This window comes from Saimiri boliviensis, chromosome 17, assembly GCF_048565385.1.
Source record: "Saimiri boliviensis isolate mSaiBol1 chromosome 17, mSaiBol1.pri, whole genome shotgun sequence".
Classification (NCBI taxonomy): domain Eukaryota; kingdom Metazoa; phylum Chordata; class Mammalia; order Primates; family Cebidae; genus Saimiri; species Saimiri boliviensis.
In genome coordinates, this window is record NC_133465.1 from 71,518,781 (window position 1) to 71,543,979 (window position 25,199).

General features: G+C 49.0%; 1 protein-coding gene across 10 annotated transcripts in view; it reads right to left on the bottom strand.

The window, feature by feature from the left end:
* The window catches only part of CCDC57 (coiled-coil domain containing 57), a 152,062-nt gene that overhangs the window by 51,050 nt on the left and 75,813 nt on the right, over window positions 1-25,199 (bottom strand). For all 10 annotated transcript variants that reach the window (XR_012514746.1, XM_039476197.2, XM_039476196.2 and 7 more), the window contains exons 11-14: window positions 16,770-17,058; window positions 15,495-15,647; window positions 6,656-6,759; window positions 1,289-1,489 (exon numbers count right to left, since the gene is read on the bottom strand). Coding sequence is in view for 9 of the 10 variants with exons in the window: in XM_039476197.2 (XP_039332131.2) it covers window positions 1,289-1,489; window positions 6,656-6,759; window positions 15,495-15,647; window positions 16,770-17,058 (747 nt within the window). In the remaining variant the exon portion in view is untranslated. The remainder of the gene's footprint in view (window positions 1-1,288; window positions 1,490-6,655; window positions 6,760-15,494; window positions 15,648-16,769; window positions 17,059-25,199) is intronic.

The window sequence follows — 25,199 nt, forward strand, 5'->3', positions numbered from 1 at the left end:
AGGTGGCCTCAGCTCCCAGTCTGCCTGCTGTGGGATTTAATTCCTCAACGTACAATTCTGCTTTTGGGCAAGGCCGGTGGCCCACGCCTGTAATCCCAGCACTTTGGGAGGCTGAGGTAGGCAGATCACTTGAGACCAGGAGTTCAAAACCAGCCTGGCCAACACGGTGAAATGTCATCTTCACTGAAAATACAAAAATTAGGCAGGTGTAGTGGTGGGCACCTGTAATCCCAGCTGCTTGGGAGGCTGAGGCGGGAGAAATGTTTGAACCCGGAAGGTGGAGGTTGCAGTGAGCTGAGATCATGCCACTGTACTCCAGCCTGGGTGACAGAGCGAGGCTCTATCTCAAAAAAAAAAGGAAAAATTCTGCTTATTTGTATAAATTATTGTCTCTTTCCTCTAAACAAGTGGGAAGACAGTGGGCTATGAAAGCATTGCCACTTAGAGCTCCTGGGGCCCCTCGCTGCCCAAGGGGGTGCCCACCGTATCCTAGAACACATAATGCTCAGGAGGGTGAAAGAAGCGTAGAGGAGCGACAGGGCGCCCGGGTGGGCCGGAGACGCGTGGGGGAGCGACACGGTGCCCCACCACAGTTACCCCAGTTACCAACAGTCTGGGGTACACAGTCAGGGAGGCTGGGCAGCCTGTCCTTCACGGCCTTTACCTCTGGCCTTAGGTAAGAAGTGGGCCCTGCTGGTCGGCTCTGCCAAGCAGCAGAATCAGGGCCTGGGGCCCTGTCCACAGCTCAAAGCTATGGCTCAAACCCAGCCATGGAGCTGGGGGTCAGTCCCTTGGGGCCAAGGGCCTGACCAGGACCAGGATGGCACAGCCACGGCCTGGAGCAGCTGTGTGGCTCTGAACGCAGCAGTGAGGGCCATGTGCCCCCCCAACCCAGAGAGGACCCATTGCTCGGCATGGGGCAGGCAGGGCTGTGCAGATCCCCTTCGGCAGGCCGTCTAGAGCCCTGTATTAAAGCAGACATGAGCTGCCTTCGACGTGTGAGTTTCCAACACCAGACGCTGTTAGCTGGAGGGACGACCGGGATGGGCCGCCCCCACCAACAGCGTGTCAAGGTGAAGGAGCAGGAGAAGAGGAAGTGGGCAGAGGAAGAAGGTGGAGGAGGAGGGAGAAAGGGTGGCGCAGGCCCCCTGCCAGGCCCGGCCCTCGCCGCAGCCCTCGGCCCACCTCCGCTCCCAGGGCACACGGACAGCGCTGCCGGCAGAGCACAGGCAAGGACGGCCTCTGCAGCAGGAGCCCCGAGAGGCAGGAGGGGCTGGCGGGCACCCACCTCTCTCCTGAGGACCGCGGCGTCCGAGGCTGGGGGCTGCTTCCTTCCTGAAGGCTCCGCTCCCCAGTGCTGGGCTGTCCCGAGATGTTTCCCCAGCTCAGCCACCTGCTTCCGCAGCTCCAAAACCTCCAGGTGTACCTGGTCCACCTCACGGGGAAGCTCAAGGTGGAGAGCGGCCGGCTCCAGGGGTTCCCGCAGCACCTAGGAGCCATTTCACAGGCAGTGTTAGGAACGAGGCTGTGGCCTGCGCTGGAGCAGGTCCTCGGGACCCGACAGGAAGCACTGTGAGTGCGGGCAAAGCACAGGGAGCAGGGGTCAGGGACACAAATGCCCACAGCCCCCGCCCCACACCGAGGCTGCTGCTCCTCCCACCCTGCCCGGCTGGCCCCAGCGGCTCCCCTGTGCCCTGCTCTGGACTCCCAGGCTGGTGGGGAGGATCCATGCATGGACAGAGGCGGGGCGCCTCAAAACCCCTTCCTGAGCCCCCCTCCCAGGGAGAAACAAAGGCCTCCAGAATTGCAAGTAACCAGCAGGAAGTGCTAATCAAGGGGCCAGAGACGGGGAGGCCAGAGGGAGGCAGGCCAGGAGGTCGGAGGGCTGAGGCTATCAAAAGGCAGGTGGAGGCCGACAAGAGGCTGGGGTGAGTGGGGGCAGGGAGAGGGAGGCTGCAGGCTGGCCACGAGACCCACCCTGGGGGCCCTGGGCTGGCCTCTGCCTCTCACTGCCTCTCACTGACTGCGCCAGTCCTGGCGAGAAGGAAGAACAGAGCGGGTGAGAAAGACGCACGCCTCCCTGTACCAGAGCCTTCCTGCCTCATTCCCAGGAACATAAAATATTACTTTCCCTATTCCAGGGACTCCTACGGTGAATTCCTTATATTTTATTTTTGAATTTGTCACCTACACACAAATAAAGGTTATCATTTCATTTACAGACACTGCTACGTAAAAACCCAACCAAACAAATATATTTCAAAGTGAATGTTTTTCCCAGGATAATCAAACCATCTATGATTAACCAAGGCAAAATTAAAATCTTGTATTTATTTTTATTTATTTACTTATTATTATTAATTTTTAAGACGGGGTTTCACCATGTCGGTCAGGCTGGTCTTGAACTCCCGACCTCAGCTGATCCGCCCGCCTTGGCCTCCAAGTGCTTGGATTACAGGCGTGAGCCACCACGCCCAGCCCTATTTACTTACTTTATTCAGACAGCATCTTACTTTGTTGCCTAAGCTGGTCTCAAACTCCTGGGCTCACGCGATCTTTCTGCTTTGGCCTCCCAAGGTGCTGGGATCACAGGTGTGCACCACAGCACCCAGCCTATTTCTCTTTTTAGAGACAGGGTCTTGCTCTGTCGCCCAGGCGGGGGTGCAGTGGTGTGATCATGGCTCACTGCAGCCTCAACCATCTGGGCTCAAGTAATCCTCAGCCTCCTGAGTAGCTGGGACTACAGATGCACCAACGTGCTTGGCTAATTATTTTGGTTTTTAGTACAGACGGGGTCTTGCCGTGTTGCCCAGGCTGGTTTCAAACTGCTGAGCTCCAACAGTCCCCCCACCTCACCTTCCCACAGTGTGGAGACTGCAGGCATGAGCCACTGTGCCCAGCCTTCGCTTATTTTTTGTAGAAAGAGGGTCTCCCGATGTTGCCCAGGCTAGTCTCTAACTCCTGGGCTCAAGTGACCCTCCTGCCTCAGCCTCCCAAAGTGTTGGGATGACAGGGTGCGCCACTGTGAGCAGCCTGAAAGCTGTATTTAAATCTGTATTTCTTGTCTGTGGCATTTGTGTGGGGGAAATGGGGAATCAGCAGCTGCAAAGCACGAGGGATCTGGGGCCCCTCACAGGCGCGTGGAGCTTCAGCCCCACGGATAGAAATGGAGAGTGGCCACGTGTCTCCGCACTGCAACAACAAGGCCACGTTTCAGTCAAGGTGAGACGCCAGCCGTCGCTGGAAAATGGCAGACGTGAGGAGAAATGCACGTGTCGATCAGCCTCGTTTGGCCATTCCACAGGGTGGGTGTGTTTCAAAACGTCACGTCGTGTGCCGTGGACATATACAACTTACAGTTGTCACTTTCTTTCTTTGTTTTTGAGACGGAGTCTTGCTCTGTTGCCAGGCTGGGGCCGAACTGCAGTGGTACAGTCTCGGCTCACCGCAGCCTCTACCTCCTGCGCACTGGTTCAAGCGAGTCTCCTGCCTCAGCCTCCCGAGTAGCTGGGACTACAGACCTGCACCACCACGCCCAGCTAATTCCGTATTTTTAGTAGAGATGGGGTTCCTCCATGTTGGTCAGGCTGGTCTCGAACTCCTGACCTCAAGTGATCCACCTGCCTCGGCCTCCCAAAGTGCTGGGATTCCAGGTGTGAGCCGCTGCACCCGGCCTATCTTTGTCATTTTCAATCAATCAATCAGTCAAACGTTAGGAAGATTAAAAAAAAAAAAAAGGCATCGAGTTTCTGGAGCACTGCTCACTCCCACAGCAGATGGGTTCCTAGAGAGACGTTCTGCGTAGGGAAGAAGCAGTGCTGCCGGGAAAGGGATTCACGTATTTATGGATGCGAGAGGTGTGCGAAGGTCCCCTGTGATGTCACCTCACAAGGAACAAAGGCAACAGGATAAGGCAGCACAACTCAGAAGCACAAGCAACAGGAGACATCATCAACTGGACTGGATCAAAACCGGAAACATTTCGTGACCTTCAAAGGACACCATCGAGAAAGTGAAGAGACAGGCCAGGCACAGTGGCTCCCATCTGTAATCCCAGCACTTTGGGAGGTGGCGGCGGGACAATCACCTGAGGTCAGGAGTTTGAGACCAGCCTGGCCAACATGGTGAAACCCCTTCTCTACTAAAAAAAACTAAAAAAACAAAAATTAGCCAGGCGTGGTGGCTTGCACCTGTAATCCCAACTACTCAGGAGGCTAAGGCAGGAGAATTGCTTGAACACGGGAGGCAGAGGTTGGGGGGATCTGAGATTATACCATGGCACTCCAGTCTGGGCAACATAGTGAGATTCTATCTCCAAAAAAAAAAAAAAAAAGAGAGAGACAGACAAAGAGAAAGTGAAAAGACAAGTCAAAGAATGAGAGAAAAATCTAGCAAATCATATATCTAATAATGGACTTGTATCTGGAATATAAAAAGAATTCTTACAAATCAACAATACAAAGACAGATAACCCTGCCAGGCATGGTGGCTCAAGGCTGTAATCCCAGCACTTTGGGAGGCCAAGACGGGTGGATCACCTGAGGTTGGGAGTTCGAGACTAGCCTGACAAACATGGAGAAACCCCGTCTCTACTAAAAATACGAAAAAAACATTAGCCAGGTGTGGTGGTGCATGGCTGTAGTCCCAGACACTTGAGAGGCTGAAGCAGGAGAACTATTTGAACCTGGGAGGTGGAGGTTGCGGTAAGCCAAGATTGCGCCATTGTACTCCAGCTTGGTCAACAAGAGTGAAAAACTCCATCTCAAAAAAAAAAAGACAAATAACTGGTCAAGGGATCCAAACGGACGTTTCTCCAAAGAAGACAAATGACTGATCAAGAAGCAGGTGACATTATGCTTGACATCATGAGTCACCAGGAAAATGCACCTCAAAACCACAGAGAGGTCTGTCCCACTCTACTCCTGCCAGGATGCCCAGCATCACAGCCGGAAGACAGCTGGTGCTGGTGGGCACGAGTAACCGGAACCCTCATGCAGCGCGAGTGAGAAGGGAAAACGGTACGGCTGCCAGGGAAACTGCGGTGCGGCCTCCAAGGGTTAAACACAGCCACCGTCCGACAGGGCGGTTCCACTCCTAGGTGCACCCCCAGGAGAACGGGGTAGTCCACACAGGAACTTGCAGGGGAATAATCACAGCAGCATCGTGCACAAGCCCAACAGCGGAAACGACGCAAGGGTCCACCAGTCATGAACAAGAAACACAACCTGGGCCGGGCGCGGTGGCTCAAGCCTGTAATCCCAGCACTTTGGGAGGCCGAGGCGGGTGGATCACGTGGTCAAGAGATCGAGACCATCCTGGTCAACAAGGTGAAACCCCGTCTCTACTAAAAATACAAAAAATTAGCTGGGCGTGGTGGCGCGTGCCTGTAATCCCAGCTACTCAGGAGGCTGAGGCAGGAGAATTGCCTGAACCCAGGAGGCGGAGGTTGCGGTGAGCCGAGATCGCGCCATTGCACTCCAGCCTGGGTAACAAGAGTGAAACTCCGTCTCAAAAGAAACACAACCTGGCCCGGCCATCCAGAGGAGTGTGCGCCAGCCGTGGGGCAGGGAGGTTCTGACATGCACAGAGCGACGCAACTGCACCCCGAAAACGTTCCACTCAATCAAAGAAGCCAGCCCCAGAGGACAACGATTGTAAGATTCTGTTACTATGAGGTCCCTACAGTAGACAAATGTACCGGGACGGGAGTGGAATGGTGGTTCCTAGAGGCTGGGAGGCAGGGAAGGGGTGATCCTGCTGTGTGGTTATGGTACCGGGTTTCTATGTGGGGTGGACAGAAAGGCTCTGGTAATCGAATGTTTAGAGGCTGGGAGGCAGGGAAAGGGCGATCCTACTGTGTGGTTATGGTACAGGGTTTCTATGTGGGGTGGGCAGAAAGGCTCTGGTAAGGGCCGGGTGCGGTGACTCATGCCTGTAATCCAAGCACTTTGGAGGCCAAGGCGGGCGGATCACCTGAGGTCGGGAGTTCAAGACCAGCCTGACCAAATGGTGAAACCCTGTCTTAAAAAAAAAAAAGAAAGGCTCTGGTAATACAATGTGTAGACAACATTGTGCATACACTGAATGCCACCGAAAGGTACACTTCAACATGGGACACTTTGTCATATATTAATACATTTTACCACAATTTTTAAAGAGTCAAAACCAAATAGATGTCAGGAATCCGCAGCAATCAAACCGGGGTTGTGAGCCCAGCCCCATGGGAAACAGGGTGGGCTACCGCTGGATGCACGCAGATACTGCTCCCAGCAGGCCTGCGACCCGACCCCCAAAGGACAAGGGCCCAGGAGGCTGAGAAGAACAGCACTTGGGAGGCTCTGGGCGGAGTGCGGCCATCACTGACGCGGAGCACATGTGCCTGCCTGACCAGGGCCCCTCTAGTGGGCAGCCATGAGGCACAGCCAGGCCACGCCTTCTGCCCACCAGCACTGCCTCCGCTGCCTGGACTGTGTTTCCCTTCCATGAGCACGCCTAAGACGAACCAGCTCCTAGGACCTCCCGACAGCCCCTTCCTCAGAAGGAACAGGCACCTCTGTGCCTGTCAGTGGACTCCCAGCATGTAGCAGCTCAGCGCCCACGTGCCCGCCCCCAGCAGCTCCCCAGGAGGGAGACCCCACACACCCTAGTGCCTCACCTTCTGTCTGAGTCGTGTCACCAGCAGGTTTAGGAGCTGCACTCTGTCCCCAAGCTTCCTGAGCGCCAGTCCAGAGGCCACTTGACCAGCCTGGACAGACCCTCCTGCAGAGAAGAGTGACTTTGGTCAGGCTCAGATCTGAACACCAAGGAAGGCCTTTCTGGGGAGACACATATCTCTATCAGCTCTTCCTTTCGCAGTACCCGTGGCTGACCCCAACATGAAGCTGTTCTTCACTGGAGTCAACAGACCTGGGTCCACAGGAATATCAGAGATGCTGTACAGAAAGCCTAATGCTGACGTAAAGAAAGCAAGAAGCCTTGGAGGAAGAAGTCTGACCCTACCATGTGGTGTCTGATAGAGACCGATCGCTCCAGTCTGTCCAAATGAAAAGCCACTTGTTTGGAAATCAAGAAAGAAGATGCCAAATAACACAGGGCCGAAGAAGAAAATCACGAAGGACGGAAGGATGGCAACAACAGCTCCTTCCAGACTTCAGGAATGCATCTCAAGTCGTCCTTCTGAGAATGATTACAGCTTTAGAGAAATAGTTCAGAAAAGAAGAAAGGCCAAAAACCAGTGAGCAAAACATCCATCTCAAGAAATCAGAGGGCCAGGTGCAGTGGCCCAGGCCTGTGATCCCATCACATTGGGAGGCTGAGGCAGGAGGATCCCTCAATCCCAGGAATTCAAGGTTACAGTGAACTATGATCGCGTCACTGCACTCCAGCCTGGATGACAGAGTGAGACCCTGTCTCTCTTTCTCTCTCTCTCTCTCTCTCTCTCTCTCTCTCTCACACACACACACACACACACACACAGAGAGAGAGAGAGAGAGAGAGAGAGAGCGAGAGCGAGAAATTTAAAACAAATGACCAAATTAAAGCCAAACAGGGCAGGGCATGGTGGCTCAGGTTTGTAATCTCAGCACTTTGGGAGGCTGAGATGGGCAGATCGCCTGAGGTCAGGAGTTCAAGATCAACCTTGCCATCGCCTGAGGTCAGGAGTTCAAGACCAACCTTGCCAATATGGCAAAACCCTGTCTCTGCTAAAAAGATACAAATATCAGCCAGGCGTGGTGGTGTGTACCTGTGGTCCCAGCTACTTGGGAGGCTGAGGCACGAGAATCGTTTGAAATTGGGAGGCGGAGCTTGCAGTGAGCTGAGATTTCGCCACTACACTCCAGACTGGGTGATAGACTGTTTCCAACAACAACAACAACAAAAAAGCCAAATAAAGTAGGAGGAAGAAAGAATAAAGTTCATATCAGATATTGAGGAAACGGACAATAAATGTAGAGAATCAACAAAATTTATTTTAGTCTTTGAGAAGGCTAAAATAAATTAAGCAGGAAAAAATAGAAGCAAATGACCAATATAATGAACGGCAAAAAGGAATCATCACTTTAGATCTCACAGACATTTAAAAACTTGGCCGGGCACGGTGGCTCACGCCTGTAATCCCAGCACTGTGGGAGGCCGAGGCGGGTGGATCACGAGGTCAAGAGATCGAGACCATCCTGGTCAACATGGTGAAACCCTGTCTCTACTAAAAATACAAAAAATTAGCTGGGCATGGTGGCATGTGCCTGTAATCCCAGCTACTCAGGAGGCTGAGGCAGGAGAATTGCCTGAACCCAGGAGGCGGAGGTTGCGGTGAGCCGAGATCGCGCCATTGCACTCCAGCCTGGGTAACAAGAGCGAAACTCCGTCTCAAAATAAATAAATAAATAAAACTCATAGGAGGATATTATAAGCAACTTTATGTCAAAAGTTTGAAAATTTAGATGAAATGGAAAATTTCTTAGTAAAATATAACATCAAAAATGTACAAAAAAGAAAATCCGGATGTCCTGTAACTACGAAAAAAAAACTGAATTCACAATTTTAAACCTTCCCACAAAAACAACTCCAGGCCCTGCTGGTTTCACAGTTGAATTCTACCAATTATTTAAGAAAAAGTAATGTAAGTCTGATACAAACTTTTTTAGAAAACAGAAAAATAGAGAATACTTTCCAACATATTTACAAGGCCAGAGTAACTTCGATTCCAAAACCTCACATCAACATTATGAGAAATGAAAATTACTGGCCAGTCTTGCTCCTGAACATAAATAATTCTCAATAAAACACTGGCAGACCAAGCTGGGCATGGTGGCCCACACCTGTAATCCCAGCTACACAGGAGGCCAAGGCAAGAAGATGGCTTGAGCTCAGGAGTTCAAGAATAGCCTGTTCAAAGAGCGAGACCGTGTCTCAGATAAACAAAAAACAAAAGAAGTATCAGCGAACAAAGTCTGTCGATATATAAAAAGAAGAATCTATCGTAGCACATTAAATTCACCTGGAACTGCGAGGTTGGTCTCACAAAATGAAACCGCAGTTCGCCTCACTCGTCTCGGCTAAAGGTCCAGCCAGAACACAAAAGGCCCCACTAGGGGGAGATCCTGAACGCTGAGAAGAGAAGGCTGAGCGTCGCGGGGCCTCGGATCCCAGGGGCGGCTGGCAGGGAGTCCTTCATCTCCTTCCTGCACATGCTGAGCTGGTGCCAGGCCGCCACAACCCAGAGCTCAGACCAAAAAAAAAAAAAAAGCCTAAGAGAAGCTGCTCCTGGGACCAAAGGGACCAAAGGGGCCGGAAGAGGGGGACCCCACCTGCCTTCCTGCCAGCCCACGGCCCTACAGCCTGCTGCAGACAAAGTCTAATGCGGCTTCCAGGAGAGCACGTGCTGAGGGTCACAGGAGGAAGGAGGCCTGCATGAAGGCCCCGGGGACTCGCTGTATAAAACCAGCCAGAATCAACAGAACCAGCACAGCAAAACCTCTGGCAAGTGGGCCCAGTGCAGGGACACTGCCCAGGATGTGACTGGCCACTTGGTGACTCACGTGTGGGCAGAGCAACACAGCATCATCAAGGCTCTGGAAAGTAACAGACATTCAAACCTCAGCCCACCAGAGTGGGCCAGGATACAGTGTGAACCCAGAAAGGTTGACTACCTGATAAAATAAAAGGCAGCGTTAAAATAGGTTTCATAAGAACAAGAATTTCATAATGTGGCATTCAAAATGTTCCTGATACATTAAAAAATTACTGGAGGCTGCCTGTCATCCCAGCACTTTGGGAGGCAAGGCCGGAGGATCGCTAGAGCCAAGGACTTTGAGAGTAGCCTTGGCAATACAGTGAGAGCCCATCTCCAGTTTTAAAGAAATGAAAAAAAAACCACTACTCACCATACTGATGACCAAAAAAACCTCAATGTGAATAAAATAGACAGCACTAAGATGACACAGACAATGGAATTATGGGATGAAGATTTTAAAGTAGCCATAATAAAAATACTCCAGCAAGTTACTGGGGACAGCGGAGGTGGAAGAATTGCTTGAAGCCAAGAGTTTAAGATCAGCCTGGGCAACACAGTGAGACCCCGTCTCTACAAAAAAAATAACAAAAATTAGCCAGGCATGGATGGTCCCTATAACCCCAGCTCTTCAGGAGGATCACTTGAGCCCGGGAGGTCCAGGCTGCCATGAGCCATGACCACGCCACTGTGCTCCAGCCTGGGTGACAGAACAAGACGCTGTCTCTAAACAAACACACAAATACACAAACAAAAAACTCTGGTGAGCAATTTGATATGCTCTAAAATCACACGGCAAAATGGAAGTTTCAGTAAAGTAACATATAAAGAAAACTAAGGCCCGTGTGATGGCTCATGCCTGTCATCCCAACATTTTGGGAGGCTGAGGCAGGAGCATCACTTGAAGCCAGAAGTTCAAGACCAGCCTGGGCAACATAGTGATATTTGTAGAGTGATATTTCATCTCTACAAATATAAAAAGAAATTAGCTGGGCATGGTGGTGCCCACCTGTAGCTTAGAGATCCAGCTACTTGGCAGGCTAAGGTGGGAGGATCCCTTGAACCCAGGGGGTCATGGCTGCAGTGAGCTATGACCATACCACCGTACTCCAGCCTGGACAGCAGAGCAAGGGCCTGTCTCAAAAACAAGGACAAACAGAAAACGAAAATGGAAATTTTAGAAACAGGAACAAAAATGTCACTGAATGGGCTCAACAGCAAAATGGAAATGACAATAGAAAGAACCGAGAAACTTGAAGAACAGAGGAAAAGAAATGATCCAATTTGAACAAGAGCGAAAACAAATTGAAAAAAAAAAAAGAAAACAAAAAAACACAGCCTCAGGGACCAGCAAGACAATAACAAAAGACCAAACGTGTGTGTCCTCAGAGTCCCAGAAAGAAAAAGAGTGTGAAGCTAAAAAAATTGTTGAAAAATAATGGATGAAAACTTCTGAAATTTGGTGAAAGACATAAAGCCTCAGATTAACATCAAGAAGGATAGACCAAAGAAATCCAGGCCCAGATACAACATAATGAAATTTCTAAAAACTAAAGACAAAGACTTTTTTTTTTGAGATGGAGTTTTGCTCTTGTTGCCCAGGTTGGAGTGCAGTGGCGCGATCTCGGCTCACCGCAACCTCTGCCTCCTGGGTTCAAGCAATTCTCCTGCCTCAGCCTCCCAAGGAGCTGGGATGTGCGCCACCATGCCCGGTGAATTTGTGTATTTCTAGTAGAGATGGGCTTTCACCATGTTGGCCAGGCTGGTCTCAAACTCCTGACCTCAAGTGATCCACCCGCCTCAGCTTCCCAAAGTGCTGAGATTACCGGCATCTGCCACCACGCCCTGCTAATTTTTTTATTTTTAGTAGAGACAGGGTTTCGCCATGTTGGCCAGGCTGGTCTTAAACTCCTGATCTCAGGCGATGCATCTGCCTTGGTCTTCCAAAGTGCTGGGATTACAGGCATGAGCCACGGCGCCCGGTCTGTCAACGTAATTTTGAAAATCAAGTGTGAAAGAGAAGTCTATCATATGTATGCTTCCCATTCTCCTGCACTCCTGACGTTCCTTCCTTCTGCTGTGTCTAAAGTACTTCCTTTATCGGCCAGGCACGGTGGCTCACGCCTGTAATCCCAGCACTTTGGGAGGCCAAGGCAGGCAGATGGCCTGAGGTTGGGAGTTCTTCAAGACCAGCCTGACTAACATGGAGAAACCCTGTCTCTACTAAAAACACACAAAAAAATTTAGCCGGGTGTGGTGGCGCATACCTGTAATCCCGGCTATACGGGAGGCTGAGGCAGGAGAAACATTTGAACCTGGGAGATGGAGGTTGCCGTGGGCCGAGATCGCGCCATTGCACTCCAGCCTGGGCAACAAGAGCAAAACTCCGTCTCTTAAAAAAAAAAAAAAAAAAGGTACCTCTTTTATCACTTCTTTTAGATCCAGTCTGTTGGTCTTAAACATTTTCTTTCTCTGAGAATGTATTCATTCTCATTCCTGAAGAATATTTTTACTGAATGTACAATTATGGTTTGACAGTTTTTTTTGCTTTCAGTACTTGAAAATATGAGGCTGCTTCCTTCTGATGAGAAATTTGATGCTAGTTGCTGCTGAGAGCCCAGCACTGCTCAAGTCACGTCCCCAGCAGGCTGTGCATCGCTCGCTCTGCGTGCTTTCAAGAGCTTTTGTCTTTAGGCCAGGTGTGGTGGCGCACACCTGTGATCCCAGCACTTTGGGAGGCTGAGGCAAGTGATTACATGACGCCAGGAGTTGAGATCAGCCTGGCCAGCATGGTGAAACCCTGTCTCTACTAAAAATACAAATGCCACCAGCTGGACATGGTGGCACATGCCTGTAATCCCAGCTACTTTGGAGGCTGAGGCATGAGAATTGCTTGAACCCGGGAGGCAGAGGTTGTAGTGAGCTGAGACTGCACCACTGCACACTCCCAACAGAGTGAGATTCTGTCTCAAAAAAACAAAAACAAAAACAAAACAAAACAAAACAAAAGAAATTCATTTCAAATATAAAGAGAGAGGTAGGTAAAAAGAAAAAGTGATGAAAAAGTTATACCACACAAATGCTAATCAAAAGAAAGCTCCAGTGGATTAATTAATATCAGACAAGGTACACCACAGAACAAAGAACGACCCTAGAACAAAGAGGAAGATTACATAACAATATAAGGGTCAATTATCCTAAAAAAAAAAAAGACTCAGCAGGGCACAGTGGCTATGCCTGTAATCCCAGCACTTTGGGAGGCTGAGGCAGGTGGATCACCTGAGGTCAGGAGTTAAGACCAACTTTGCCAACATGGTGAAACCCCATCTCTACTAAAAACACAAAAATTAGCTGGGCATGGTGGCAAGTGCCTGTAATCCCAGCTACTTGGGAAATTGAGGCAGGAGAATAGCTTGAGCCTGGGAAGTGGAGGTTGCAGTGAGCTGAGATCGCGCTATTGCACTCCAGCCTGGGTGACAGAGCAAGACTCTGTCTCAAAAAACAAACAAACAAAAAACAAAAAAATACCCTAAATGTATACACATCTAACAACAAAGATACAAAATATATGAAACAAATACTGAAAGAATTGTCATTTTAAAAATAAAAATCTATATTAAAACAGGAATAGAAAGAAACTTCCTTAACCTCCGTTCACCTCCCCACTGCAAAAAACCTTCAGCAAAAACTAATCCTAGAAAAGTGAAATGCTGAATGTTCCTCCTCTGGGATTAGGGAGGAAGCCAGTTATCATGAGCATCATACTGGAGAGTTTAACTTGCCGTGATAACACAAGAAGAAGTAAACAATATCAGCATTGGAAAAAAAAAAAAAAAACACACACCTCCCTTATTTTATTATTATTATTATTTTTTGAGATGGAGTTTCTCACTGTTGCCTGTTCTGGAGTGCAATGGCGTGATCTCAGCTCACTGCAATCTCTGCCTCCCAGGTTCAAGGGATTCTTCTGCCTCAGCCTCCCAAGTAGCTGAGATTACAGGCATGCATCACCATGCCTAGCTAAATTTTTTTGTATTTAGTAGAGACGGGGTTTCACCATGTTGGTTAGGTTGGTCTCGAACTCCTGACCTCAAGTGACCACCTGCCTCAAGCTCCCAAAGTGCTAGGATTACAGGTGTGAGCCATCAAGCCCAGCCTTTTTTTTTTTTTTTTTTTAAGACAGAGTCTCACTCTGTCACCCAGGCTGGAGTACGGTGGCACAATCTTGGCTCACTGCAACATCCCCCTCCCAGGTTCAAGCAATTCTCCTGCCTCAGGCTCCTGAGTAGCTGGGATTACAGGTGCTTGCCACCATCTCCAGCTAATTTTTGTATTTTTAGTAGAGATGGGGTTTGACCATGTTGGCCAGGCTGGTCTCAAACTCCTGACCTCAGGTGATCTATCCACCTCGGCCTCCCAAAGTGCTGGGATTACAGGCACGCACTCCAGCGCCTGGCCAAAACCTCCCTTATTTGAGACAATCTGACTGTGCCGGTGGAATGTCCCTTTCTTTTCCGGCCTTAGGGCTGCAGGTGGGGCCTGCCTCCCCTCTGCTAAGTGGGGCTGTGGCTCCAGCAGGGCGAGGGGCATCTCTGTGGAAGGCAGCTAGGCTGGGCTGTCAAGCTCGCTGGTGTGGGGGCATCCAGGCAGGAGGGGGGCCCGAGGAAGGGGCTGCAGCAGCAATGGGGGATTGGTTACACCGAGAGGACTCTAGGTAAGTAACTCTGTTAGTGAGCAACGGCAAAAAGGAAGTTAGAATAATGAAAAAGGAAGTGAAAATAACGAAAAAGAAAGCTAGAATGTTAGAATGAACCTTTTGAGGTTGGACTAACCACAATGGAATAGACTAGCCTAGGAGTCTGTCTTGAAATTAAGACCTTCCATTCACCAAAGACCCCAGTGAAGGAATAAAAGGCAAACCATGGGTTGGGAGAAGATACTTGCAACACACATAACTGACGATAGGCTCATATTCAGAATGAAATACCCTAAAATCTATGACAAAAGGCAGATAATCCAATGAAAAATGAGCAAAAGACTTGACCTGGAACTTCAAAAGAGAGGCTATCAAAGGCCAATTGTATGGACTGAACTGTGTCCCCTCCAAATTTATAGGTTGAAGCTCTAACCCCGAGCATGACTGTGTTTGGAGACAGGGCTTTTAAGGAGGCAGTTAAGGCCACATGAGGTCCCAAGGGTGGGGCCCTGGACTGGAGTCCTTACAAGAAGAGGAAGAGACACCAGGAGTGAGCACACAGGAGAGAGGCCACATGAGGACACAGGGAGAGGCCACGCTAGGACACAGGGAGACAGCACCGTCTGCAAGCCACGGAGAGGCCTCAGCAGGAACCCACCCTGCCAGCAGCCTGATCTCAAACATGCAGACTCAAGAAGTGAGACAATAAATCCTGGTTTTTTTGCCACCCAGGATATGGTGTTGAGTTACGGCAGCCCTGGCCAATCATACACCCATGCACACAGAAATGTTCAATCCCAAGAATTTGCAAATTAAACCAAAACAGGATGTGCTACATGTCCCCTAGAGGGAACAGAAGAGCCGCTGACCATGCGGGAGCTGGCGCGGGTGCAGCGCCTGGGGCTTCCTCGCATGCCGCGGACAGTGTGAGTTGTATGATGCTTTAGAGAAGGGCCTGGCATTAGGAAACACAACGCAGGTCTGAGAAGCCAGACAGAAGCACAGGTGCCACAGAATTCCATCACACCCGCACAGGGAGTGCCAGCTGCAGGGAGTCGGACAGAAGCACAGGTGCCACAGAATTCCACTCATACCCACACAGGGAGCGCCAGCTGCAGGGAGTAGCCAGCACACGTGGGCTCTGCAGGAAGCACTCGGGGCTGCTGGGCCTGAGGACGCTGCCCTGGCCTCTGCAATGGCCTCAAACTGTACAACTGAGCGACAGCTTTCTGCAGGTTTCAGTTTGTAAAGGGACAGCAAGTAGCCCAGCAAGACGTGGGCTCTCACCAGTGGTCTCTGTCGAGGTGTGGATGCTGGGCTGAGACTTAGCACGAGGTGACGACATTGTTAAAGGGTCCAACACATCTTCCAGCTGCCCTTCCAGGGTTTTAAATTTATGCTTTAGATTTTGTATTTCTGCTTCAAGGGCCAGAACATAATCTGCCAAAAAAAAAAAACCAAAAGCCTCGTGAATATGACACATACACGGCATCCTTTCCCACCTCCTGGCCATGAGCACCAGGGAGCCGATTCCAGCTCATGCCCACTGGCTTCACTGTCCCTGTCCTCCTCACACAGCAGCTTCACAGCAGTTTCCACACTCTGTGTGTGTGCCAGACTGAAAGACCTCCCCTCCCTCACTCGCCAGGGTGTGGCAGCCAGAGACCAGCACAGCCTCTGTGCTCTCCAGGAAGGGATCAGCAATCAGGAGCAAACGCTCCACCTGCTGCCAGCCCACGTGCCTCTGTGCGGGGGAGCTGAGTCCCATCTTGAGAACGGACACTCTGCATCCATCCCGGCATCCACCCACCCACCGCCACTCATGCAGTCCCTGGGCGTTGGGTGGCCCTCTGCAGCTCTGCCACGGACGCTGTGCTGGAGGAAGGGCCCGAGGTCCGCCAGCGCCTGCTACCAACCACTCTGGGATGGCGTGACACCAAGCCAGCCCTGGTCCAAGTCTAAGACTCAGGTTTTTGAGTGTGTCAAGTAGGTACCCTCATTTTTTCCTTCCACTTTACAAACAGAAAAGCTTTTTGGTATAAAACTTAAGATTATTTCTCTTGGAGAAAAAAAGCAGTTTTCATACTTTGATTTTATTTTTATTTTAAAATTAATTAATTAATTTATTTATTTTGAGGCAGAGTCTAGCTCTGTCACCAGGCTGGAGTGCAGTGGCTCGAACTTGGCTCACTGCAACTTCTGCCTCCCAGGTTCAAGTGATTCTCCTGCCTCAGCCTCCAGAGTAGCTGGGACTGTAGGCGTACACTACCACGCCAGCTAATTTCTGTATTTTTAGTAGAGATGCAGTTTCACCCTGTTGGCCAGGCTGGTCTCCATCTCCTGACCTCGTGATCTGCCCACCTTGGCCTCCCAAAGTGCTGGAATTACAGGCGTGAGCCACTGCACTGGGCCCATACTTTCAATTTGTCACAGGGGACGCTAACTTACAGGACTCTGCAATGAGACCTCCTTGACGTCAGCCGAGACCTATGCTCCCGTCCGTTCTCCTCCCTCCCCCTTTCTGTCCCTGTCTCCCCTTCTCCACTTCTCCCTCTTACTCACCAGGAGTGGCGGCATCGCCCCCCGCCTCTGGGTCAGGCTGCTTTGCATCGCCCCCCGCCTCTGGGTCAGGCTGCTTTGCATCGCCCCCCGCCTCTGGGTCAGGCTGGCTCGCCTCTGTGCTCTCCCCCACTCTCTGGGCAGGAAGAGGAATCTGATGGCTGAGAGTCTCCATTTCTTTCCTCATCTGTGCAATCACGTTTCGCAAGCTCATGTTCTGCTCTCGCAACCGCTGGATCTCACTGGATGGAAAGTCTTTACTTATTTCTTCTTCATGCTGCCTGAGGAGCGTCTGTCAAATACAAGGAGAGATGGCCACAAAGATGAATGGTTCCCCAGCTGCTCCTGGCGGACTGTGCCTCCACCTCCCCGCACCCCTCTCAGGCCGGTCCCCTGCTTCAGCTTGGGCTGTGGTCCCTGCTGCCCTCCCCATCCCAGGCTGTGATGTCCCTCCTTTCTGACCCGACGGAAGGACTAATATGACACTCAAATTCCTGAAGCCTTCCATACTGCTGAGATCCCTGGAGTGTCAAATCCACAGAGGCAGAAAAGTGGAATGGGGTGCTGGGGCTGGGGGCGGGGAGGGGAGCCAGTGTTTCCTGGGGACAGAGCCTCAGTTTGGGAAGATGAGAACGTCTCGAGATGGGTGTTGTGATGGCTGTAGAACCGTGTGAATGTGCTTCATGCTGCTGAACTGTGACCAAAAACTAGTTAAAGTGGCCAGTTTTACATTATGTTTACTTTAGTACAATCAAACATCCACTGAATAGGATGATGAGGAGGTCAGAGAGTGCAGAAGAACAGGCAGTGAATATAAACACTGGCAGCGGAAAATACCCAAACAGAAGTTCACAAGGAGAGGGGCCAAAGAAGGAAAAATGAGCAGAGCTCTGGAGACCAGGGACAAGGTGAAGCAGCGTCCTGCACAAAGAACCAGGGGCCGAGGTGAACGAGAGGGCGAGAGGCGCGTCGGCCACAGGTGCTACACAGGCCACAGGTGCCACGCTGTGACGAAAACCTGCAACACAGCACGACGGTCAATGAACCCTACGCAAGATGAACAGAAAATCACACCACAGAGCACTGCATACTCAAATTGCTGAAAAATCAGCGACAAATTGGAAACTCTGAAAGCAACCAGAGAAAAGAGACGCGTTACACTAGGGTCAAAGGGCAGGCACAGGAACGACAGACCCTGCAAGGAGCCACCCAGGCAGGAGGACCAGGAGACAGGCCTTGCCCACTCAGCTCCGACAGCGAGGGTGAGGGCACTTCTGCCTCTGACCAGGAGGGACTCGGTGCTATGAGTCTTTCCGTTTGGCTGTGAACAACTACAAAACCAGACACATTAGAGGAAACACGGGCTTCCAGACGCCAGCAGAGACCCCGGATACCTGAAAAGGGAAACAAAGCCCCAAGCTCTGTCCCAGCTCAAACACGAGTCCAGCTAAGATGCCTGCAAAAGGCACAGCTTCCCCTCCTATGGAGGCCACTTTGAGGGAGCCAGAGCCTGCCCCCCACTCCACACGCCATGGCTGCAAACCTGAAGCAAGACCTGGACCCCTTCCTGGGACTCTCTGACTCCCTGGCCCACTGGATCCTCCATGCTCACCAGCAAGGCCAGCCGGCCTGGGCTTCCAGGAAGAGAGCTTCACACACCACGCTGAGGGGTGGAGATTATGTGAACAGAAGGTGAGCCTCAACTGGAAGTTCAGAAATGGAGACAAAAAACCGCCCACCACAGTGCTGTAGTAACACCTGCCAACACCATCAAGGACCATTGGTAAGAAAATCACTAGGTGCATTATGGTGTGGCCACTTGATAAAATATGCAACCATTTAGATTCTGTTTGTGAAGAATTGTGATGATGTGGAAAAATATTTACAGTAGAACCAAAATGAAAGAAAGAATTCTCAGGGCCGGGCGCGGTGGCTCAAGCCTGTAATCCCAGCACTTTGGGAGGCCGAGGCGGGTGGATCACGAGGTCAAGAGATCGAGACCAGCCTGGTCAACATGGTGAAACCCCGTCTCTACTAAAAATACAAAAAATTAGCTGGGCATGGTGGTGCGTGCCTGTAATCCCAGCTACTCAGGAGGCTGAGGCAGGAGAATTGCCTGAACCCAGGAGGCGGAGGTTGCGGTGAGCCGAGATTGCGCCATTGCACTCCAGCCTGGGTTAACAAGAGCGAAACTCCATCTAAAAAAAAAAAAAAAAAAAAAAAAAAAAGAATTCTCAGGCCAGGCACAGTGGCTCATGCCTGTAACCCTAGCACTTTGGGAGGCCGAGGCAGGTGGATCACAAGGTCAGAAGTTCGAGACCAGCCTGGTAAACACAATGAAATCCCGTCCCTACTAAAGACACAAAAGGCCGGGCGCGGTGGCTCAAGCCTGTAATCCCAGCACTTTGGGAGACCGAGGCGGGTGGATCACGAGGTCAAGAGATCGAGACCATCCTGGTCAACATGGTGAAACCCCGTCTCTACTAAAAATACAAAAAATTAGCTGGGCATGGTGGCGCGTGCCTGTAATCCCAGCTACTCAGGAGGCTGAGGCAGGAGAATTGCCTGAACCCAGGAGGCGGAGGTTGCGGTGAGCCGAGATCGCGCCATTGCACTCCAGCCTGGGTAACAAGAGCAAAACTCCGTCTCAAAAAAAAAAAAAAAAAAAAAAAAAGACACAAAAAATTAGCTGGGTGTGGTGGTAGACACCTGTAATCCCAGCTACTGCAGAGGCTGAGGCAGGAGAATCGCTTGAACCCAGGGTGGGGGGTGGGTGGAGGTTGCAGTGAGCTGAGTTTGTCCACTGTACTCCAGCCTGGGTGACAGAGCGAGACTCCATCTCAAATAAAAAAAGAAAGAATTATCCTGGAGAAACAGTCCGAGGAGGGACAGACCCGTGAACACCGGGCTCCACCCGGCCAGTTACAGACCTGGATACCGAGTGCCCACGTGCTCACCAGGCCCTGTCCTAGGAAGCGCGGAGGGCGCTGCCTGCATGGTCTCCCTGGCAGAGCATGTCCACCACAGCCACAAGCACAGGTTCCGAGGGCTCCCCCGGCAGTGTGAGAGGAAAGTACCACTAAGGTAAAGCGAAAAGTCAACCTGGGAACTGCTTAGGGCAGACCCGCCTCTTCCCGTCCTATTCAAAGCCACCCCTCTGCTCACTGAGACCAGTGCAGACCTGACTGCCTCCTTTGGAAAGGCTGATCAGAAGTGCAGAAGAGTGTTTGTCTCTTACCTACCTGTGACCCGGAAGCCCCTCCCCACTGGAGTCTTCCTGCCTGATTCGAGTTGTCCTATCTTTCCAGACCGGACCAATGTTCACCTGACCTATGCTGATGTCTCCCATCTCCCTAAAATGTTCAGAACCAGCTCTGTCCCGATCGCCTGGGGCACAGCTCTGGACCTCCCGAGCTGGGGCACAGGCGTGCACCCCCGACCTGGCAAAATAAACTTTCTAAATGAACTGAGACCTGTCTCAGATTTTCTGGGCTCACATCTTGGCACCCATGAAGGGATTCTGAGTGGAGAGGCCCCCGACCATTGACAAAACTGCGATCGGTGCTTTGTACTGGAATGAGCTAACTTTACGGCTCAAACCAACAGGACAATTTGCTGAGGTCTGGCAGTGGCCCCCGCAGAGAATCCCTGATCTCCCAAAATTTGATTGAGATCTGAAGTTTATGTTGCTACACAACTGCCTTTTTGTTTTTGTTTTTGTTTTTTTTTAAGAGTTTTGCTCGTTTCCAACAGGGAAGGCAAGCTTTTCCTGCTTCTGTGACAGTGGAAGGCAGTAACTCCTTCATGGAGTCTGTGCTCGCCCACAGCAGGGATGAGGTTTCCTTCCTGCCTCCAGGATGGCAGAGAGCCTGAGACCCGCCCCTAGGCAAGCAACTGAATTGGCATTTGTCTTGGCTAAAGTTAAGATTGACAACCAGCTGGTCTCAGTTTCTCCTTACCCGTAGTGCGCTCAGTGACCGTGTACATTGTGCCATCACGTGTTTGCGTAACTGATTTCGTTGTTACTGTTGTTTGTTTGTTGTTGTTTTGGTCATTTTCCCGTTGGGTTTGATCAACTCTATCTGACGTCATCAAATCCAAAGGAAAGTTCCAAATTATGGGGAACAAGGCCTCTGAAGTGGCTAAATTCACACACACACACACACACACACACACGCACACGCACGGTATGGCAGGAGAGAAAGATGGCCAGCAAAAGGAAAAAAAATAGGAGGGCCGGGCACCGTGGCTCACGCCTGTAATCCCAGCACTGTGGGAGGCTGAGGCGGGAGATCATGAGGTCAAGAGATTGAGACCATCTTGGCCAACATGGTGAAATCCCATCTCTACTAAAAATACAAAAATTAGCCTTGTGTGGTGGCGGGCATCTGTAATCCCAGCTACTCGGGAGGGTGCGGCAGGAAAATTGCTTGAACCTGGGAGGCAGAGGTTGCATGAGCCGAGATCGCGCCACTGCACTCCAGCCTGGGCAGCAGAGCAAGACTCCGTCTGGGGTAGCGGGGAGGAGGACGAGAAAGAAAAACATTAAAAAAACAAAAAAAACAAAAAAAACAAGAGGAAAGGTTTTCTATTTTGACTATTAAGGGTCTTAACTTACAAAGCAAGACCACCTATTTGCTACCCAGGCCAAACTGAAGGAGCAATGGCTGAAACAGCAGCAATGCGTCCTAGCTAATATGGTAACGAGACTTAAAAGATACTTTAAAGGAGCTCCATGGTTAAGAGTCAGCTTAAGTAAAAGCTGCGTCCAGGACGTGTGCGCATCTGTGCGCATAAATGTGTGCGCTCAAACGGTCTCCCTGCTTTTGTTTTTCTCCTGGGACCTTGTCTTTTTTTTTGAGCAAAAGCTTTTTTCTTCTCCGTTGACTGAATTCTGTTCTTTGCATTTACTTCTGCTGTCTCTTCTTTCTGTCGCACCCTCTGTTGCATGAAGGACCTAAAATAGTTTATAATAGCCTGAGGTTCCTTAAAGAAAACCAAGAAGGTGCCAGAATCCCCTTGGGGGAGAAACCTGTCTTTCCTTATTGAACCCCAAAAATGTAAACAGACAAGTTCATCTCAGCTCTTAAACAGCTTAATCTGTATTTGTGTTATGTTTTTTTTTTGTTATTATTATTTTTTAAGACAGAGTCTTGCTCTGTCGCCAGGCTGGAGTGCAGTAGTGAGATCTCAGCTCACTGCAACCTCCACCTCCCAGGTTCAAGCAACTGATTCTCCTGCCTCAGCCTCCCATGTAACTGGGACTAAAGGTGCACGCCGCCATGCCCAGCTAATTTTTCTATTTTTAGTAGAGACAGGGTTTCACCATGTTGGCCAGGATGGTCTTGATCTCTTGACCTCGTGATCCACTCGCCTCGGCCTCCCAAAGTGTTGGGATTACAGGCGTGAGCTACCGTGCCCGGCCCTGTTTCTTTCTGTGTTTTTTTTTTTTTTTTTTTTTTTTGACTAAAATAGTTACTGCAATAGGGGTTATTCTTGGGTTTTTAAAGAAGAGTATGGCTTAGACACTTAGAAATGTCTTTGTTTAGGCCGGGTGCAGTGGCTCGTGCCTGTAATTGCAGCACTTTGAAAGGCCAAGACCGGTGGATCACCTGAGGTCAGGAGTTCGAGACCAGTCTGGCCAATATGGCAAAACCCTGTCTCTACTAAAAATACTAAAATTAGCTGGGCATCATGGTGGGTGCCTGTAATCCCAGCTACTCGGGAGGCTGAGGCAGGAGGATTGCTTGAACCTGGGAGGTGGAGGTTGCAGTGAGACGAGATCATGCACTGCATTCAAGAATGGGCAACAGAGTGACACTCCGTCTCCAAGAAAAGAAAAAAAAAAGTATTTGTTTCAAAAAGCATTTTTAAAAAGTGTACTGTAAAAGCATCACCTGGTCTAACTTCATAATAACTCTCCATTTGTGGAGACTCAGGATTCAGTGTGGGCTCTGCCAGAACTCAGAGATCCAGTTAAAGACCAGTAGTCCCTATCTAAATAAAATTGGTTTCCTTACACAATCCTAAGATAGACGTCTATAATTGATTTGGCCTTGTCTTTAATCTCCCTCTAGTACCACCAGACTTTTCTCTCTGTACCTTATGTTATAAATTTTTCACCTGGGTTGTTTCCTTTAATATGCAAATCTAAGGCTATTTAGCTGACAACTGCCTAGGGTTGTGAAACAGGCTGTGAAAGTCTAAGACCAAAAAAAAAATTTATTTTATTTTATTTTATTTATTTAGTTTCAAAGTTGGGGTTTCACCATGATGACCACTTGAACTCCTGACCTCAGATGATCCACCCACCTCGGCCTCCCAAAGTGCTGGATTACAGGAATGAGCCACCGCGCCCGGCAAAAAAAAAAAGATTTTTATAAAAATAAAAAATGTACTTCTATTGGCATGCCTAATACGTCTATGGATTTATGTGCTCTGTACAGAATGTTTTACTACTAAAAATATATTTTAAAAACTCTAATTAATTGGCTTAAGAAAATAAAAGCACTTAAACCAAATACTTAGATCAGGAAAAAAGAAAAGACTGGTCATATGCTTTTCAAGTTTACATAAATCTTTAGTAAATAAGCTAGCTTTAAAATTACTGGTGAAGTAATATTAGAAATGTCTTACGAATTGCCAGCATACTTCCTTTTTTTTTTTTTTTTTTTTTTTTTGAGTTGAAGTCTTGCTCTGTCGCCCAGGCTGGAGTGCAGTGGCATGATCTTGGCTCACTGCAAACTCTGCCTCCTGGGTTCAAGCGATTCTCCTGCCTCAGCCTTGTGAATAGCTGGGATTACAGGCATCTGCCACCATGCCCAGCTAAATTTTATATTTTTAGTAGAGCCAGGGTTTCACCATGTTGGACAGGCTAGTCTCAAACTCCTGACCTCGTGATCTACCTGCCTTGGCCTCCCAAAGTGCTGGGATTACAGGTGTGAGCCATCATGCCTGGCCTTGTTTGCATTTATTAATCAAGCAATTTCATACTTATCCCTGCCAAATACTATAAGGTGTCAAAATTTGGCATAGGGGTTACAAAATTAAACTCAGCCCAAAAAAGAATGATCTTTGCTTATGTAATCTTAATGACATTTATATTGGTTTAATAAAATAGTTACTTCTGGAATTTAGTAAGATTATCATAACTTCTAATCTTGTGGCTTTAGGAGGTCTAGTCCACAGGCATTAAGGTTTGTTATTGTGTTCATTTCAAAGCTAAACTATAAACTAAGTTCCTCCCAAAGTTAGTTTGGCCTATGGCCAGGAATGAACAAGGACAGCTTGGAGGTTAAAAGCAAAATAGAGGCTTGGCATGGTGGCTCATGCCTCTAATCCCAGCACTTTAGGAGCCTGAGGCAGGTGAATCACAAGGTCAGGAGTTGAAGACCAGCCTGGCCAACATAGTGAAACCCTATCTCTACTAAAAATTAAAAAATTAGCTGTACGTGATGGCAGGCAACTGTAATCCCAACTACTTGGGAGGTTGAGGCAAGAGGATTGCTTGAACCTGGGAGGCGGAGGTCGCAGTGAGCCAAGATCGTGCCATTGCACTCCAGCCCTGAGGGACAAGATTGAAACTTCATCTCAAAAAAAAAAAAAAAAAAAAAAAAAAATCCAAAAGGATTCAGGTGAAATCTTTTTCACTCTCTTAGTTATAATTTTGCAAGTGGTTCCATAACTTTAAATGATGACTACTGCAATTTTCATAAATAATCTAGATAAACAATTAAAATAATTAGGTAAATGTAATAGAATACTTGTAGACAAACTCACCATAATTTAGAATCTATAGTCATATTAACTAATAGACATTTCATAATTTGAGTATTTTTCATAAAATATATTTGTAGGAAAACATTCTTTCTTAAAAAAAAAAAAGTGTGTTCCCTTAAAAAAGGTGAACGATTTTTGTCTAATTCAAAGCTTACTTAAAAGTTGTGTATAAAACAAGGTAAAAGGAACCAGAAAATAAAAGAGATATAAAGAAAGTTATAAAACTATAGAGTTTTTTTTTTCCAGTAAGAAAGCTTAAGGAGAAATAATTTTATATGAGAAAGAATCTTGGATAAATTTTGTCCTAGAGTAAAATGACTGGTTGTTTAAGGCAGAGGAATGTTTTCAGGACCAACCAGAAAGTCCAAGCATGTCATGAATGGTCGGTGTAAGTCACAATAAGAGGATTTATATATATTTTTAAAAACAAAATCTTTTATGATCAAGTTGTCATATTATTAAGTTTTACTTTGCTTAGGAAAAAGCTGAGATTAAAAATTTTTTTCTTGAGACAGAGTCCCACTCTGTCACCCAAGCTGGAGTTCAATGATGTAATCTTGGCTCACTGCAACCTCTGCCTCCTGGGTTCAAGCAAGCAAACCTGCTTCAGCCTCCCGAATAGCTGGGATTAGAGGCTCCTGCCACCATACCTGG